The sequence below is a fragment of the Oncorhynchus tshawytscha genome, linkage group LG30 (genome assembly GCF_018296145.1).
Source record: "Oncorhynchus tshawytscha isolate Ot180627B linkage group LG30, Otsh_v2.0, whole genome shotgun sequence".
Lineage (NCBI taxonomy): Eukaryota > Metazoa > Chordata > Actinopteri > Salmoniformes > Salmonidae > Oncorhynchus > Oncorhynchus tshawytscha.
This window is the reverse complement of record NC_056458.1, coordinates 47,849,567-47,865,988: the sequence shown is the minus strand read 5'-3', so window position 1 is coordinate 47,865,988 and position 16,422 is coordinate 47,849,567. Positions and strand designations below refer to the sequence as shown.

The 16,422-nt window shown below is 41.4% G+C and overlaps 1 protein-coding gene across 3 annotated transcripts in view; it reads right to left on the bottom strand.

Moving 5' to 3' along the window:
• LOC112238627 (globoside alpha-1,3-N-acetylgalactosaminyltransferase 1) overlaps window positions 1-16,150 on the bottom strand; it is a 36,690-nt gene extending 20,540 nt beyond the window's left edge. Inside the window, exon 1 of one of the 3 annotated variants that reach the window (XM_042309277.1) lies at window positions 15,698-16,150. In XM_042309277.1, coding sequence (XP_042165211.1) covers window positions 15,698-15,782 — 85 coding nt within the window. In that variant the 5' untranslated portion in view covers window positions 15,783-16,150. The remainder of the gene's footprint in view (window positions 1-15,697) is intronic. The other 2 variants (XM_042309275.1, XM_042309276.1) reach the window with 2 other exon arrangements.
• Window positions 16,151-16,422: the final 272 nt, after the last annotated feature.

Below are 16,422 nucleotides of genomic sequence, written 5' to 3'. Positions count from 1 at the left end.
GAGAGAGGTTTGAGAGTGTAAAAGGGAGAGAGGTGGGGAGAGAGGTTTGAGAGTGTAAAAGGGAGAGAGGTGGGGAGAGAGGTTTGAGAGTGTAAAAGGGAGAGAGGTGGGGAGAGAGGTGGGGAGAGTGTAAAAGGGAGAGAGGTGGGGAGAGTGTAAAAGGGAGAGAGGTGGGGAGAGAGGTGGGGAGAGTGTAAAGGGAGAGAGGTGGGGAGAGAGGTTTGAGAGTGTAAAAGGGAAAGAGGTGGGGAGAGAGGTTTGAGAGTGTAAAAGGGAGAGAGGTGGGGAGAGAGGTTTGAGAGTGTAAAAGGGAAAGAGGTGGGGAGAGAGGTTTGAGAGTGTAAAAGGGAAAGGGTGGGGAGAGAGGTTTGAGAGTGTAAAAGGGAAAGAGGTGGGGAGAGAGGTTTGAGAGTGTAAAAGGGAGAGAGGTGGGGAGAGAGGTTTGAGAGTGTAAAAGGGAGAGAGGTTTGAGAGTGTAAAAGGGAGAGAGGTTTGAGAGTGTAAAAGGGAGAGAGGTTTGAGAGTGTAAAAGGGAGAGGGTGGGGAGAGAGGTTTGAGAGTGTAAAAGGGAGAGAGGTGGGGAGAGAGGTTTGAGAGTGTAAAAGGGAGAGAGGTGGGGAGAGAGGTTTGAGAGTGTAAAAGGGAGAGAGGTGGGGAGAGAGGTTTGAGAGTGTAAAAGGGAGAGAGAGGTTTGAGAGTGTAAAAGGGAGAGAGGTGGGGAGAGAGGTTTGAGAGTGTAAAAGGGAAAGAGGTGGGGAGAGAGGTGGGGAGAGTGTAATAGGGAGAGAGGTGGGGAGAGAGGTGGGGAGAGTGTAATAGGGAGAGAGATGGGGAGAGAGGTAGCCTAGTGGTTAGAGTGTAGAGGAGGCAGGTAGCCTAGTGGTTAGAGTGTAGGGGGCAGGTAGTCTAGTGGTTAGAGTGGAGGGGCGGCAGCCCTAGTGGTTAGAGTGTAGAGGAGGCAGGTAGTCTAGTGGTTAGAGTGTAGAGGAGGCAGGTAGCCTATTGGTTAGAGTGGAGGGGCGCCAGGTAGCCTAGTGGTTAGAGTGTAGAGGAGGCAGGTAGCCTATTGGTTAGAGTGTAGAGGCGGCAGGCAGCCTAGTGGTTAGAGTGTAGAGTATTTACCTGTGTGTGTGTCCATGTATGAGCACATGTGTGCATTTGAGAGTGTGTGTATATACATGTGTACATCAGCCTCAGGCAAACCGGCTGTAAAAACACTGCCCCCTCAAACTTACTTTTTGTTTTGTTTTATTTTGACATTGGGTTTTTTTTTCAGCTCAGTGTTCTGTCACTCATGGGGACACTACGTCACCACAAAATCCACAGGTAGAGCTAGATAATTCAAGCCCCTTGGGTGATGTCATAGAGTTACATTAGAAGTGCCCATCCAAGAAGGCTCAAGGTCATTGGCCACAGATAAAATGACGTCGTATCACGTTATATCTACATTATCTTTGATTGGACTGATTTGATTGGACTGATTTGATGAGACTATGTCAATATCATAGCTAGACAAGCAGTCATCGTCATGAATAAATTAAACAATCTACTGACAAATCCTTTTCAAATCCTTGTCATATGAAGAGAAACTATTGATAAAAACGTATCGGTGCTCATCGGCCATAAACATTACACAACAAGTTGGAAATCGCCAATTCAACAAGGTTTGTAAAGGAATCAGTGATGAACTGCAAGCATTTCAAAGCAATCGCCTTCTATTCAGTGGATGTGTGGTCCAAGTCTGGCTTTAAGGGTGTCTTTTCGCATTTTTAAAGAATAAACACGCAACACCATGAAAAGGATGAACACATTGGCCATGCTGTCATTCCAGCATGACTTCTGCAGAGTTAAAAACAAGTGGAAAATCTATACTTCTGTGAGATCAAAACTGGAAATTCAGAAGAAAAAAAAATAAATACTAGCTCAGACTGGGAATCTACATTTTGTCATTCAACTCAGAATTCCAAGTCAGGAACTCGGGCCTCTTTCTAGAGCTGCGACCTGAATTCTCTGATGTCATCATGATTCGATCTTGTCCCCCTCCCTCCCCCCCAGAGATCCCAGTGTCCCATTTTCCCAAGAAGGTCCGCCGTGCCACCTTCCTGTTCATGTGAGCACAACAAGGGGAGTCCAAAAATGTATTCTATGCTGCTGCATAAATGAAGTAATATGCCAGGGAGATGCGTATACTGTATATATATATATATATATATATACTGTTGCTAAGAAATGAATACTAAGTGTATGTTGAGTAGTAAGCTGTTAACAACATGACCAGAAACTATGCAAAAATTAAATGAACGACTGTAGCAACATGACCAAAAGAACAACTTGATTTTAGAGTCCTATATCTTTTGGTGGAAGAATGACCTTTTATGAATTTAATTATCAAAATACAATTTTAATGAAAATATGTCATTCATTGTTATTTTTAATATGTTGGTAACAGTTTTATAAAAGCATTTAAAAGCACAACTCCACAATCGCATCCGGCCAAACAAGCCATATAATATAAAACCTGTGACTGTGTTCATGATACAGAAATGCCAATTTTGTCATATTTCTTAAATAAATACAATTATTTACAGTTGAAGTGTGAAGTTTACATCCACTTAGGTTGGAGTCATTAAAACTAGTTTACATCCAAAAGAACAACTCGTTAAAACTTTTACATCCACTATATCTTTTGGTGGAAAATGACCTTTACATCCACTTAATTATCATTAAAACTAGTTTAATCCAAATATGTTTCATTGTTATTTTTAATATGTTGGTAACTTAGGTTTATCAAAAATTTAAAAGTACATACACTTAGGTTGCAGTCATTAAAACTAGTCTACATCCACTTGGTTGTGTCATTAACACTAGTGTAAATACCACTTTTGTTGGATATTTCTTAAATAAATTACAAACATTTACAGTTGAAGTCATTAAAACTTGTTTACAAACACTTAGGTTGGAGTCGTTAAAACTAGTTTACATCCACTTAGGTTGGAGTTATTAAAACTAGTTTACATCCACTTAGGTTGGAGTCATTAAAACTAGTTTACACACACTTAGGTTGGAGTCGTTAAAACTAGTTTACATCCACTTAGGTTGGAGTTATTAAAACTAGTTTACATACACTTAGGTTGGAGTCATTAAAACTAGTTTACATCCACTTAGGTTGGAGCCATTAAAACTTGTTTTTACAACCACTCCATACATTTCTTGTTAACAAACTATAGTTTTGGCAAGTCGGTTAGGACATCTACTTTGTGCATGACATCGCCATCTGTTTACAGACAGATTATTTCACTGTATCACAATTCCAGTGGGTCGGACGTTTACATACACTAAAGTTGACTGTGCCTTTAAACAGCTTGGAAAATTCCAGAAAATGATGTCATGGCTTTAGAAGCTTCTGATTGGCTAATTGACATCATTTGAGTCAATTGGAGGTGTGCCTGTGGATGTATTTCAAGGCCTACCTTCAAACTCAGTGCCTCTTTGCTTGACATCATGGGAAAATCAAAAGAAATCAGCCAAGACCTCAGAAAAAAAATTGTAGACCTCCACCAGTCTGGTTCATTCTTGGGAGCAATTTCCAAATGCCTGAAGGTACCACGTTCATCTGTACAAACAATAGTACGCAAGTATAAACACCATGGGACCACGCAGCCGTCATACCGCTCAGGAAGGAGACGCATTCGGTCTCCTAGAGATGAACGTACTTTGGAGAGAAAAGTGCAAAAAGTCAGTCCCGGAACAGCAAAGGACCTTGTATAGAATAACTATCTTCAAAGTAATGACGCGGGACGTCGAGTTTGATACGAAAACTTCTTTTAGTAATACTACTTGTTCACGTTACATTTAACAACTTCAGATTCTACAGAACTATGAAAGTAAGTTGCAAGCGAAATATCAGGATGATCCACATAACTGGCGCGTTCTCTCTCTACTTCCTGTCGCAAGGCATTCTGGAACTTGCAGTCAAAAGCATAATTCAATACAACAAAATATGTATGTAGTTCTCTCAATCTCCAACACAAATTCTAAAACAATTACACATGTAAATAACTGTAAAGAAAATGTATTTAGATACAGCTCAATGAATTAAACTCTTAAATTAATTAAAATTAAATTAAACCCATTAAAGTTACAAAAACCTTGTGAAGATGCTGGAGGAAACAGGTACAAAAGTATCTATATCCACAGTAAAAACGAGTCCTATATCGACATAACCTAAAAGGCTGCTCAGTAAGGAAGAAGCCACTGCTCCAAAACCACCATAACAATGACAGACTACGGTTTGCAACTGCACATGTGGACAAAGAAATGTCCTCTGGTCTGATGAAACAAAAATATAACTGTTTGGCCATAATGACCATCATTATGTTTGGAGGAAAAAGGGGGAGGTTTGCAAGCCAAAGAACACCATCCCAACCGTGAAGCACAGGGGTGGCAGCATCATGTTGTGGGGGTGCTTTGCTGCAGCAGAGACTGGTGCACTTCACAAAATAGATGGCATCATGAGGTAAGAAAATGATGTGGATATTTTGAAGCAACATCTCAAGACATCAGTCAGGAAGTTAAAGCTTGGTCGAAATGGGGTCTTCCAAATGGACAATGACCCCAAGCATACTTCCAAAGTTGTGGCAAAATGTAAACTTCTGACCCACTGGGAATGTTGTGAACGAAATACAAGCTGAAATAAATCACTCTACTATTATTCTGACATTTCATATTCTTAAAATAAAGTGGTGATCCTAACAGACCTAAGACAGAGAATTTCTACTAAGATTAAGTATCAGGGATTGTGAAAAACTGAGTTTAAATGTATTTTAAAATTTTATTTCACCTTTATTTAACCAGGTAGGCGAGTTGAGAACAAGTTCTCATTTACAACTGTGACCTGGCCAAGATAAAGCAAAGCAGTTCGGCACATACAACAACACAGAGTTACACATGGAGTAAACAAAACATGCAGTCAATAATACAGTAGAACAAAAGAAAACAAAAAGTCTATATACAGTGAGTGCAAATGAGGTAAGTTAAGGAAATAAATAGGCCATGGTGGTGAAGTAATTACAATATAGCAATTAAACACTGGAATGGTAGATCTGCAGAAGATGAATGTGCAGGTAGAGATACTGGGGCGCAAAGGAGCAAAATAAATAAATAAATACTGTATGGGGATGAGGTAGGTAGATAGATGGGCTATGTACAGGTGCAGTGATCTGTGAGCTGCTCTGACAGTTGCTGCTTAAAGCTAGTGAGGGAGATATGAGTCTCCAGCTTCAGAGACTTTTGCAGTTCATATATTTGGCTAAGGTGTTTGTAAACTTGACTTCAACTGTAAATAATATAAATATTAAATATGTTGCAGTCAAGATACAGTGCCTTGCGAAAGTATTCGGCCCCCTTGAACTTTGCGACCTTTTGCCACATTTCAGGCTTCAAACATAAAGATATAAAACTGTATTTTTTTGTGAAGAATCAACAACAAGTGGGACACAATCATGAAGTGGAATGACATTTATTGGATATTTCAAACTTTTTTAACAAATCAAAAACTGAAAAATTGGGCGTGCAAAATTATTCATGGATGTCATGGATATTGCTTTCAAAATCGTGAATTCGACTCGGGCCAGAAGTCTGCAGAGGCGCCTCTTCATGTCTCAACTGGAAGAAAGTGAAGCTGAACACACGGATGTAAGGTGGCTTAGTAGAGGTACATTCCTGGAGAGATTTAATCTGCTGAATCCGAGCAGTTGGAAGACAAATTTAGATCGAGGTTTTTTTTTTGTTGGCCGCCGTAACTGTTCGGCTGAATGAGCTCAATTTAGAGCTGCAAGGAAAAGACAAAATATATTGTTGAAATTAATAGTTTTTAAACAAAAAAATGTAAAATTGTTGCGACATGAAAATTAGGTTTTTTCAACAACAACAAAAAAGTCCGAGCTCAAAGGTCAGGGAAAAGCACCTGCACTTTGTGACTGTGGTCGATACGTTGAACAGGTGTTTGATTGATGAAGTTGATGTGGACAAAATTGCAACAAAACATTGCACCATTGTTTCACATCAGCCGTCAAGAGTTACATTTTGACTCTGGCAAAAGTGACCTCCAAATCGAATCGGGGCATCAGGGGAACACTTTTGGATACCTTGTCGTGGAGGACAAATATCCAAAAAGTTGCCATCTACTTGACAGCTTTCTTTTGGGGGGGGAAATCAACCTACCTTTGTGAGTCAGACATGAAGAACATCAAGTCAAAGTACCAGTCCACTCTAACAGATGATCACCTGGACACCTGCTTGAGGCTAGCGATCAGTGGCTACAAGCCAGACCATGCTAAGCTAGCGGACAGCATGCAGTGTAAACCCTTCAATCAATGAGGATACATTAAATATTGGGGAGGGGTAGACCTCGTTAGGAACAAGGTGGAAAAGTATTTGTATAAAATGTAACTAAAGTCTGGGCACACTTGCCCAGAGCCACTCCAATTTGCATACCGCCCTAACAGATCCACAGATGATACAATCTCTATTGCACTCCACACTACCCTTTCCCACCTGGACAAAAGGAACACCTACATGAGAATGCTATTCATTGACTACAGCTCAGCGTTCAATACCATAGTGCCCTCAAAGATCGTCACTAAGCTAAGGACCCTGGGACTAAACACCTCCCTCTGCAACTGGATCCTGTACTTCCTGATGGGCCGCCCTATGCGGTAAGGATAGGTAACAACACATCTGTCACACTGATCCTCAACACCCGAGTGGCGTACAATGGGATTTCCTTGTAGTTCTCCAGCTGCATCCCCTGAACATGTGCGAGGTTGAAGGCACGGGGGCAGAGGGCAAGGAACGGGCCGCAGAGTCGCACTAGGACAACAGACCTAGCCCATGGGGAGGGGGGGGAGAACGGGAAGGGAGGAGAACGGGAAGGGAGGAGAACGGGAAGGGGGAGAACGGGAAGGGAGGAGGAAAGAACGGGAAGGGAGGAGGAAAGAACGGGAAGGGAGGAGAAAAATGGGGGGGGGGTTTATTGAGTAAGCATTAGAACAGGCCGCCTAAATATTTGCAGCCGTAGGCGGAAATATCTCTCTCGGAGCTGATCTGTCGTCAGTAGGGGAGAATAGGGGCATGTTGTCACACGTGTCACTTACATTTATCAACATCGGTATCTCTATTAAGACCCATTTATCGATGAATAGATTAAGGTATTGCCTAAATATTTGCTTTTCTCCTTGCAAAATTAAGTTCATACTCATAGAAGACACTCTGAACTGATGTGACAACTTGCCCCGTAGCTGACAGTATGGGGCAAGTTGTCACAATGTTAGCTGTGCTGTTCGTCTCAACAGTTGAAGCAGTATACATCAACTGATACTATTTGAAGAAATATATATATATATACATTATTTAATTTTTTTAATTTTAAGAAGATGGCAAGTATATCTAAACATCAATGCTTTATTGGATATAAATTGCACTTGATTGTGGCACATCCCATATAAAATTAACTGAACACAAATAAATCGGTTCTTCATTACAACACACTTTGGTTTGACAAAACATTCATCATTTTAAAAGCTGTGTGTGTGTGTATGTGGTGTGTGTGTGTGTGTATGTATGTGGTGTGTGTGTGTGTATGTATGTATATGTGTGTATGTGGTGTGTGTGTGTGTATGTGGTGTGTGTGTGGTGTGTGTGTGTGTATGTGGTGTGTGTGTGTGTGTGTATGTGGTGTGTGTATGTGGTGTGTGTGTGTGTGTATGTGGTGTGTGTGTGTATGTATGTGGTGTGTGTGTATGTGGTGTGTGAATGTGGTGTGTGTGTGTGTATATGTGTGTGTGTGGTGTGTGTGCGTGTATGTGGTGTGTGTATGTGTGTGTGTGGTGTGTGTGCGTGTATGTGGTGTGTGTGTGCGTGGTGTGTGTATGTGGTGTGTGTGTGGTGTGTGTATGTGGTGTGTGTGTGGTGTGTGTATGTGGTGTGTGTGTGTGTGTGTGGTGTGTGTGCGTGTATATGTGGTGTGTGTGTGGTGTGTGTGTGTGTGTGTGTGTGTGTGATGTATGTATGTGGTGTGTGTGTGTGTGTGTATGTGGTGTGTGTGTGTGTGTGTGTGTGTGTGTATGTGGTGTGTGTATGTGGTGTGTGTGTGTGTATGTGGTGTGTGATGTGTGTGTGTGTGTGATGTGTGTGTGTGTGTGGTGTGTGTGTATGTGGTGTGTGTGTATGGTGTGTGAATGTGGTGTGTGTGTGTGTATGTGTGAATGGTGTGTGAATGTGGTGTGTGTGTGTATGTGTGAGCGAGAATGTGTGCCGCCTACGTGTATGTTATTTATTTAATAATCATCTCCTCAACTCCCCACAGGATGTCTTTTGACTTCTGGACGGCCGTCGTTGAAAATAAGAATTAGTTCTTAACTGACTTGTTAAATAAAAGGTTGAATAAAAATAAATACAATGTAGTAAAAACATACTGATGAAAAAAAAAGGATATACGATTTAAGAACATGTTAGGCATTAAACCTCTACAAATAGAAGACAAATTGTGCAAGATACTTTTATGTCTGTTATAGATTATGGGGATATTATTTACATGCTACGACCTAAACACTTACATCGCCGGATGCCTACTTATCACTGCGCGCTCAGGTTTATTACGGGTGCTGGCTACAGAACTCACCACTCAGGTTTATTACGGTGCTGGCTACAGAACTCACCACTCAGGTTTATTACGGGTGCTGGCTACAGAACTCACCACTCAGGTTTATTACGGGTGCTGGCTACAGAACTCACCACTCAGGTTTATTACGGGTGCTGGCTACAGAACTCACCACTCAGGTTTATTACGGGTGCTAGCTACAGAACTCACCACTGTGTTTTATATCATAATGTGGGTTGGACTTCGCTGTCCGGGAGATGAGAACAACATGCTCTCTCGTGTTTGTCTATAAAGCACTTCTGAATACTACCTTCTTATTTATCATCACTTATCAACATTAGAATTCCTAAAACCAGGTCTCAAGCATGGATTCCACTTGAGGCCCATGTGGTTTCCACAGAGTTGGGTATGGCTGCCTTCTCCTGTTACGCTCCTTGACTATGGAATAGCCTGCAGACTAAACTTAAACCTGAGACTCTTGTCCCCTGTCACTCATTTTAAAAATGTATTGGAGCATTTTTATGTTTTGCATTGCTTGTAACTGTTTCAGGTAATGTTCCTGTGCTGTTAGGGGGAATAACCTGTATGTGTGTGTAAATGAGTGTTTTCACATTAGTTAAAATGTGAGCCTTCTGTCCCATGTGATGGATATGCAGAGGCTTCAATAGGTTTCACATGACATGCCCCGAAATCAGTGTGACAATATGCCCCAACCAGACTTTCACGAAAAATGTTCCTGCCCCCCGAGCCGATAGCTTGATAAATCCATTCAAACGCAACATCATAGTTGACATTCTCCTTATTGTGTGACACTGTGCATTTCTTTGTGATTCCTTGTTGACCAAACAGTAATTGCAAAAAAAACGGAAAAGATTTCAAAAAGCTTGTCGTAATCTCAGAGTGCTGAAACCAACATGGGTATCCGTCAATCAAGAAGAATTTAACCATATAGCGACTGGACCAAACATTTCCTCCATACATGATTAGCCTTGCTCACAGTAAATACTGACGATATTTGCGAACGATGTAAAACAACAACAAGATAAACATTTTGTAGAAATTAAATACTGCATATAAGGGGGGACATGAACGCGCCAAGCCATTTATAAGGGAATTCCATAATGCGCGTTCGAGACGGAAGTGGATGAGTTCGCTTCGTCAAAATACTATTACATTAATAGATTTTTTTTTTTAAACACAAAAACGCCAACTCGTTAAACAAACCTTAACCATTTTATCTACTAAATCATATCACTTATCATATCTACATGTAGGCCCAGTGACATCTAAGTACTTTTTTTTTTATTGACTTGATTTTTTAAATTGTACTCACTTATAGGCATTTTGACTGATGTCCCTGAAAATCACCTGGTCCCAGTTGAATGTACAGTATAATCTAAAGTAGCGGTCTAAACCCTGTACAAGGGTCACTGTACAAATAAATGTTTCCATTGAGCTTCCCTCTCTCCAGAAGTATACACTCGTTCACTCTACTCGAGCAGGCAGAAAGTATTGGATTGGTACAAGCATGGCTGAAGGGAGGTTCCATCATTCCATCCATTATGTCAGACACGGCGACCACAGATGTCAGAGATAAATCTTTCCCTCAGCTTCCTGCTGAAGGTGACTGATCCATCTGGCCACTCTACCATGAAGACCTGATTGGTGGAGTGCTGTAGAGATGGTTGTCCTTCTGAAAGGTTCTCCCATCTCCACAGAGGAACTCCAGAGTTCTGTCAGAGTGATCATCAGGTTCTTGGTCACCTCCCTGACCAAGGCCCTTCTCCCCTGATTGCTCAGTTTGGCCGGGCGGTCAGCTCTAGGAAGACTCTTGGTGGTTCCAAACTTCTTCCATTTAAGAAAGATGGAGGCCACTGTGTTCTTGGGGACCTTCAATGCTGCAGAAATGTTTTGGTACCCTTCTGTACATCTGTGCCTTGACACAATCTTGTCTCGGACCTCTACGGATAATTCCTTCAACCTGATTGCTTGGTTTTTGCTCTGGCATGCACCTGTCAACTGTGGGACCATATATAGACAGGTGTGTGCCTTTCCAAATCATGTCCAATCAATTGAATTTACCACAGGTGGACTCCAATCAAGTTGTAGAAACATCAAGGATGATCAATGGAAACAGGATGCACCTGAACTCAATTTCAAGTCTCACAGTAAAGGGTCTGAATACTTACAGTTGAAGTCTGAAGTTTACATACACCTTAGCCAAATACATTTAAACTCAGTTTTCACAATTCCTGACATTTAACCCTTGTATAAATCCCTTGTTTTAGGTCAGTTAGGATCAACACTTTATTTTAACAATGTGAAATGTCAGAATAATAGTAGAGAGAGTGATTTATTTCAGCTGTTATTTATTTCATCACATTCCCAGTGGGTCATAAGTTTACATACACTCAATTAGTATTTGGTAGCACTGCCTTTAAATTGTTGAACTTGGGTTAAACGTTTCGGGTAGCCTTCCACAAGCTTCCCACAATAAATTGGGTGAATTTTGGCCCATTCCTCCTGACAGAGCTGGTGTAACTGAGTCAGGTTGGTAGGCCTCCTTGCTCACACATGCTCTTTCAGTTCTGACCACAAATCCATAGGATTGAGGTCCCCATCTATGTCCACATGTGCAGTTCCAAATGGTAATCTGGCTTTTTTATGGCGGTTTTGGAGCAGTGGCTTCTTCCTTGCTGAGCGGCCTTTCAGGTTATGTCGATATAGGACTTGTTTTACTGTGGATATAGATACTTTTGTACCTGTTTCCTCCAGCATCTTCACAAGGTCCTTTGCTGTTGTTCTGGGATTGATTTGCACTTTTCACACCAAAGTACGTTCATCTCTAGGAGACAGAACGCGTCTCCTTCCTGAGTGGTTTGACGGCTGCGTGGTCCCATGGTGTTTATACTTGCATACTATTGTTTGTACAGATGAACGTGGTACCTTCAGGCATTTGGAAATTGCTCCCAAGGAAGATCCAGACTTGTCTTGTGGAGGTCTACAATTTTTTTCCTGAGGTCTTTGATGATTTGTTTTGATTTTCCCATGATGTCAAGCAAAGAGGCACTGAGGTTGAAGGTCGACCTTGAAATACATCCACGGGTACACCTCCAATTGACTCAGATTATGTCAATTAGCCTATCAGAAGCTTCTAAAGCCATGACATATTTTCTGGAATTTTCCATGCTGTTTAAAGGCACAGTCAACTTAGTGTATGTAAACTTCTGACCCACTGGAATTGTGATACAGTGAATTTGTAAGTTAAATCTGTCTGTAAACAGATGGCGATGTCATGCACAAAGTAGATGTCCTAACCGACTTGCCAAAACTATAGTTTGTTCACAAGAAATTTGTGGAGTGGTTGTAAAAACAAATTTGAATGACTCCAACCTAAGTGTTTGTAAACTTCCGACTTCAACTGTATGTAAATAATAAATGTAAATAATAAATAAAAGGTTTTTTATCTGTATTAAATTTGCAAAAATGTCAAAAAACTGTTTTTGCTTTTCGCGGTATTGTGTTAAGTTTGCTGAAAAATTCTGTATTTAATCAATTTTAAAATAAAGCTGTAACTTAAACAAAATGTAGGGAAAAAGGTCAAGGGGTCTGAACACTTTCCGAATGCATCAGTAAAATTAAATTAATTTATTACATTTTATACTTTATTAAATAAAATTCTTGACTTGATATTTCTTTGATGATAAAAGCCTGGACAACCCTCTTTACATGCAGCTCGATATTGAGGGTCAAAGTAGACGTTTCTGGCTGTAGGCTTTGTCATTGGTGGACAAAGGACCAAAGTTATTTCAATCTGGGCTCTAGAACCTCTGATTTCTTATCAATGAGGAAGTTGGCACACATCCAATATTTGATGTTTATTTAACCCTTATTTTCGCCAATTAAGGTGACTCAGAACACGTTCCCATTTACAGCAACCGCCTGGGGAATAGTTACAGGGGAGAGGAAGGGAGATGAATGAGCCAATTGGAAGCTGGGGATGATTCGGTGGCCATGATTTTTTTGTTGCCAGGACACCGGGGTTAACACCCATACTCTTACAATAAGTGCCATGGGATCGTTAGTTACCACAGAGAGCAGGACACCCGTTTAACGTCCCATTCGAAAGATGGCACCCTACACAAGGAAATGTCCCCAATCACTGCCCTGAGGCATTGGGATATTTTTATAACAGAGGAAAGAGTACATCCAACACCACTTCCAGCATCATCTGGTATACCATCCAGGACCAACCCTGCTTAGCTTCAGAGGCAAGCCAGCATTGGGATGCAGGGTGGTATGCTACTGTCAGCAAGACACTTGTAGCTATGCCAGTTTGGGCCCCACAAGGGTGCATTCTCAGCCCTCTCCTGTACTCCCTGTTCACCCACGTCTGCGTGGCCATGCACGCCTCCAACTCAATAATCAAGTTTGCAGACGGCACTAGTATGGTAGGCTTGATAACGAACAACAACAATGAGACAGCCTACAGGGAGGAGGTGAGGGCACTCGGAGTGTGATGTTTGGAAAACAACCTCTCACTCAAAGTCAACAAAACAAAGGAGATGATCGTGGACTCCAGGAAACAGGAGCACCCCCCTATCCACATCGAAGGGACAGCCGTTGAGAAGATGGAAAGTTTTAAGCTCCTCGGCGTAAACATCACAGAGAAGGCTGAAGAAATTTGGCTGTCACCTAAAACCCTCACAAACTTTTACAGGTGCACAATTGAGAGCATCCTGTCAGGCTGTATCACCGCCTGGTACGGCAACTGTACCGCCATCACTTGCAAGGCTCTCCAGAGGGTGGTGCAATCTGTACAACGCATCACCGGGGGGACACCTACAGCACCCTTCAGGACACCTACAGCACCGATGTCACAGGAAGGCCAAGATCATTCACCCCGCTACCATCCAGAAGGCGAAGTCAGTACAGGTGCATCAAAGCTGGGACCAAAGACTGAAAAACAGCTCATATCTCAATGCCATCAGACTGTTAAACAGCCATCACTAACACAGAGAGGCTGCTGCCAACATACAGCCTCGAAATCATTGGCCACTTTAATAAAGGGATTACTAGTCACTTTAATAATGTTTACATACAGTGCCTTGCGAAAGTATTCCAGACATACCCCAAGCGACTTACAGCTGTAATCGTAGCAAAAGGTGGCGCTACAAAGTATTAACTTAAGGGGGCTGAATAATTTTGCACGCCCAATTTTTCAGTTTTTGATTTGTTAAAAAAAGTTTGAAATATCCAATAAATGTTGTTCCACTTCATGATTGTGTCCCACTTGTTGTTGATTCTTCAAAAAAAATACAGTTTTATATCTTTATGTTTGAAGCCTGAAATGTGGCAAAAGGTCGCAAAGTTCAAGGGGGCCGAATACTTTCGCAAGGCACTGTATCTTACATTATCATATCATATGTATATACTGTATTTTATACCATCTATTGAATCTTGCCTGGTCATCGCTTGGTCATCGCTCATCCACATATTTATATGTACATATTCTTATTCCATCCCTTCAGATGTGTGTGTATTAGGTAGTTGTTGTGGAATTGTTAGATTACTTGTTAGATATTACTGCACTGTCAGAACTAGATGAACAAGCATTTCACTACACTCGCATTAACATCTGCTAACCACGTGACTGTGACCAATAAAATGTGATTTAATTTGCTTGATCACTGGGTCTGATTGGTAAAGAAAGCTGCTTGTCATCCACATAGCAGTGAAACGGAATCATGACAGAGGATGATGTCACAAAGGGGAAACATACACAGGGATACATAGAGAACTAGGGTAGAGAACTAGGATAAAGAACTAGGAGATAGAGAACTAGGGTAGAGAACTAGGATAAAGAACTAGGAGATAGAGAACTAGGGTAGAGAACTAGGATAGAGAACTAGGATAGAGCATTCAATGGCATTAGCAGTCATTACTGTTTTTTAATGAAACAGTTTGTGTGCTGTGAAGTAAGCGGAAGCCCGACAATTAAAAAAAATAAGTTGTTGATACTAAGAAGTTTAGAGTTTGGTTTGTCAATTATTCAGTGAGTAGGGGGGGGTCTATGCTTTTTAAGAAGATGGTGGAGCAGAGCAGTTTTAATATAGTCTGGAAAGGAACTAGAGGTCAGGGAGACTTTAACAATAGACACAATGTTGGGGCCAACAGTAGACCTCTGAGTAGTCTAGTAGGGACCACGTCTAAGGGGCAGGTCTTCATGGTGAGCTACAGTGTCAAGGAGAGACTCAAATGAGGAAAAGGGAGCAGTAGACTGTCTCAGAATAGTTGCCTTGAAGTGCCCCCTGACCAGAAATACTGGTGTGGGTTGGCTACTGTCAATCTGGGATTCAATATTTGTCTATATTTTCTGTAAAGAATCGCGAAAACTGTTCAAATAGATCTGCGGATCGATAATATCACTATTAGAGGGGCACCAACAACACGATCAATTGTTTTAAAACAGAATGTTCAAGTTGTGTCCGTTTTCTGGGATCAAGGTTGAGGCGTAGTCCGCAACGTTGTGATTTCTCATCATATCCTCATAGAATAATTGACGTTTGCAGGCCTTCCGTTTACGTTCAGCCTTTCATAAGTTCACGTTTAAAAGCCCAAATGTGGTCATTTAACCAAGGTGAGACTTTAATACATCTAGAAGAAAAGAAACGCACACCTATTTAGGCGAGGTGCTGGCTAGCGGAGTAGAAAACTTGAAAATAAAAGAGAGCCGCACACTCTAGGAGCTCATATGCAAAAACAGATGCAAAAATGTAATTACCAACGTTTCGACAGCCAAACTGTCTTCATCAGGGTATCAGAGACTTTAAAACATGACGTAAAAGCCTTAAAACGGAAATTGTGAACAGTGGGGCAGGACGACAGATGTTTACTTTGTCAGATCGAGGATTCGATCCAGCAACTTTTCGGTTACCGATCAAGTTCAAACAACGCGGCGATTACTCTGTGCAATAATCAATTTCTTATCTTTATAACAATGGGTGTACATCTTGATATGTAAATATTTCAACTTACCCCTCATTCGCTCACTTGCTGTGGTACAGCAACAGTTGCCGAAGACTAAAAATCTCCCCACCATCACCATCTGAAGGCTCGTCATCAGTGCTTAATTTGAGCCGGATCTTCTCCGTTTTGGACTGTTTTGTTCCGGAGCCTATTTGGTTTGAGCAACATTGTAACTTATGTGTGAGGCCAACCCTTGGCTGTGTGAGAAGCGCGCCAGTATATCTCGCAAAACAAAAATGAGATCCACTTTCTATGATCTCTCTCCCTCTCTCTGCTCTGATAGATATCAGCCTGCAACTCTCATCTCTCCAGCGTTGCACTTCGTCATTTATTTCCTAATAGAATCGCGAGAAGGTTTCTGAGGGAACTGCATCACCACTGATAAATGTAAATACATTTGCCAAAGTTATATAATTACTGCTCTCTGTTCAGAAATAATTCAGAATAGCCTACTACACCACGACAAGGCTTTTTTTTTTTAAATAGCGTAGCTGTGGATTGTAGCCCATTAACAAGGAACAGACTTAGGTCGGGAACGCTGTTCCTTGTTATTGGGCTACAATCCATTGTTTTACAAAGTGAAACAAGAGAGAGGGAGGCTTTTGGCGCATCAGCCATCACAAGCGAGTTAGCTGCGCGTCAGTGAAACTGGAAAGCATTTTTAGGACAAAGCGGTTTCGATGCCAGCTTCACTTAAGCAGTCTGGATTGCCAGCTTCAGTTCAGTGGTCTCGA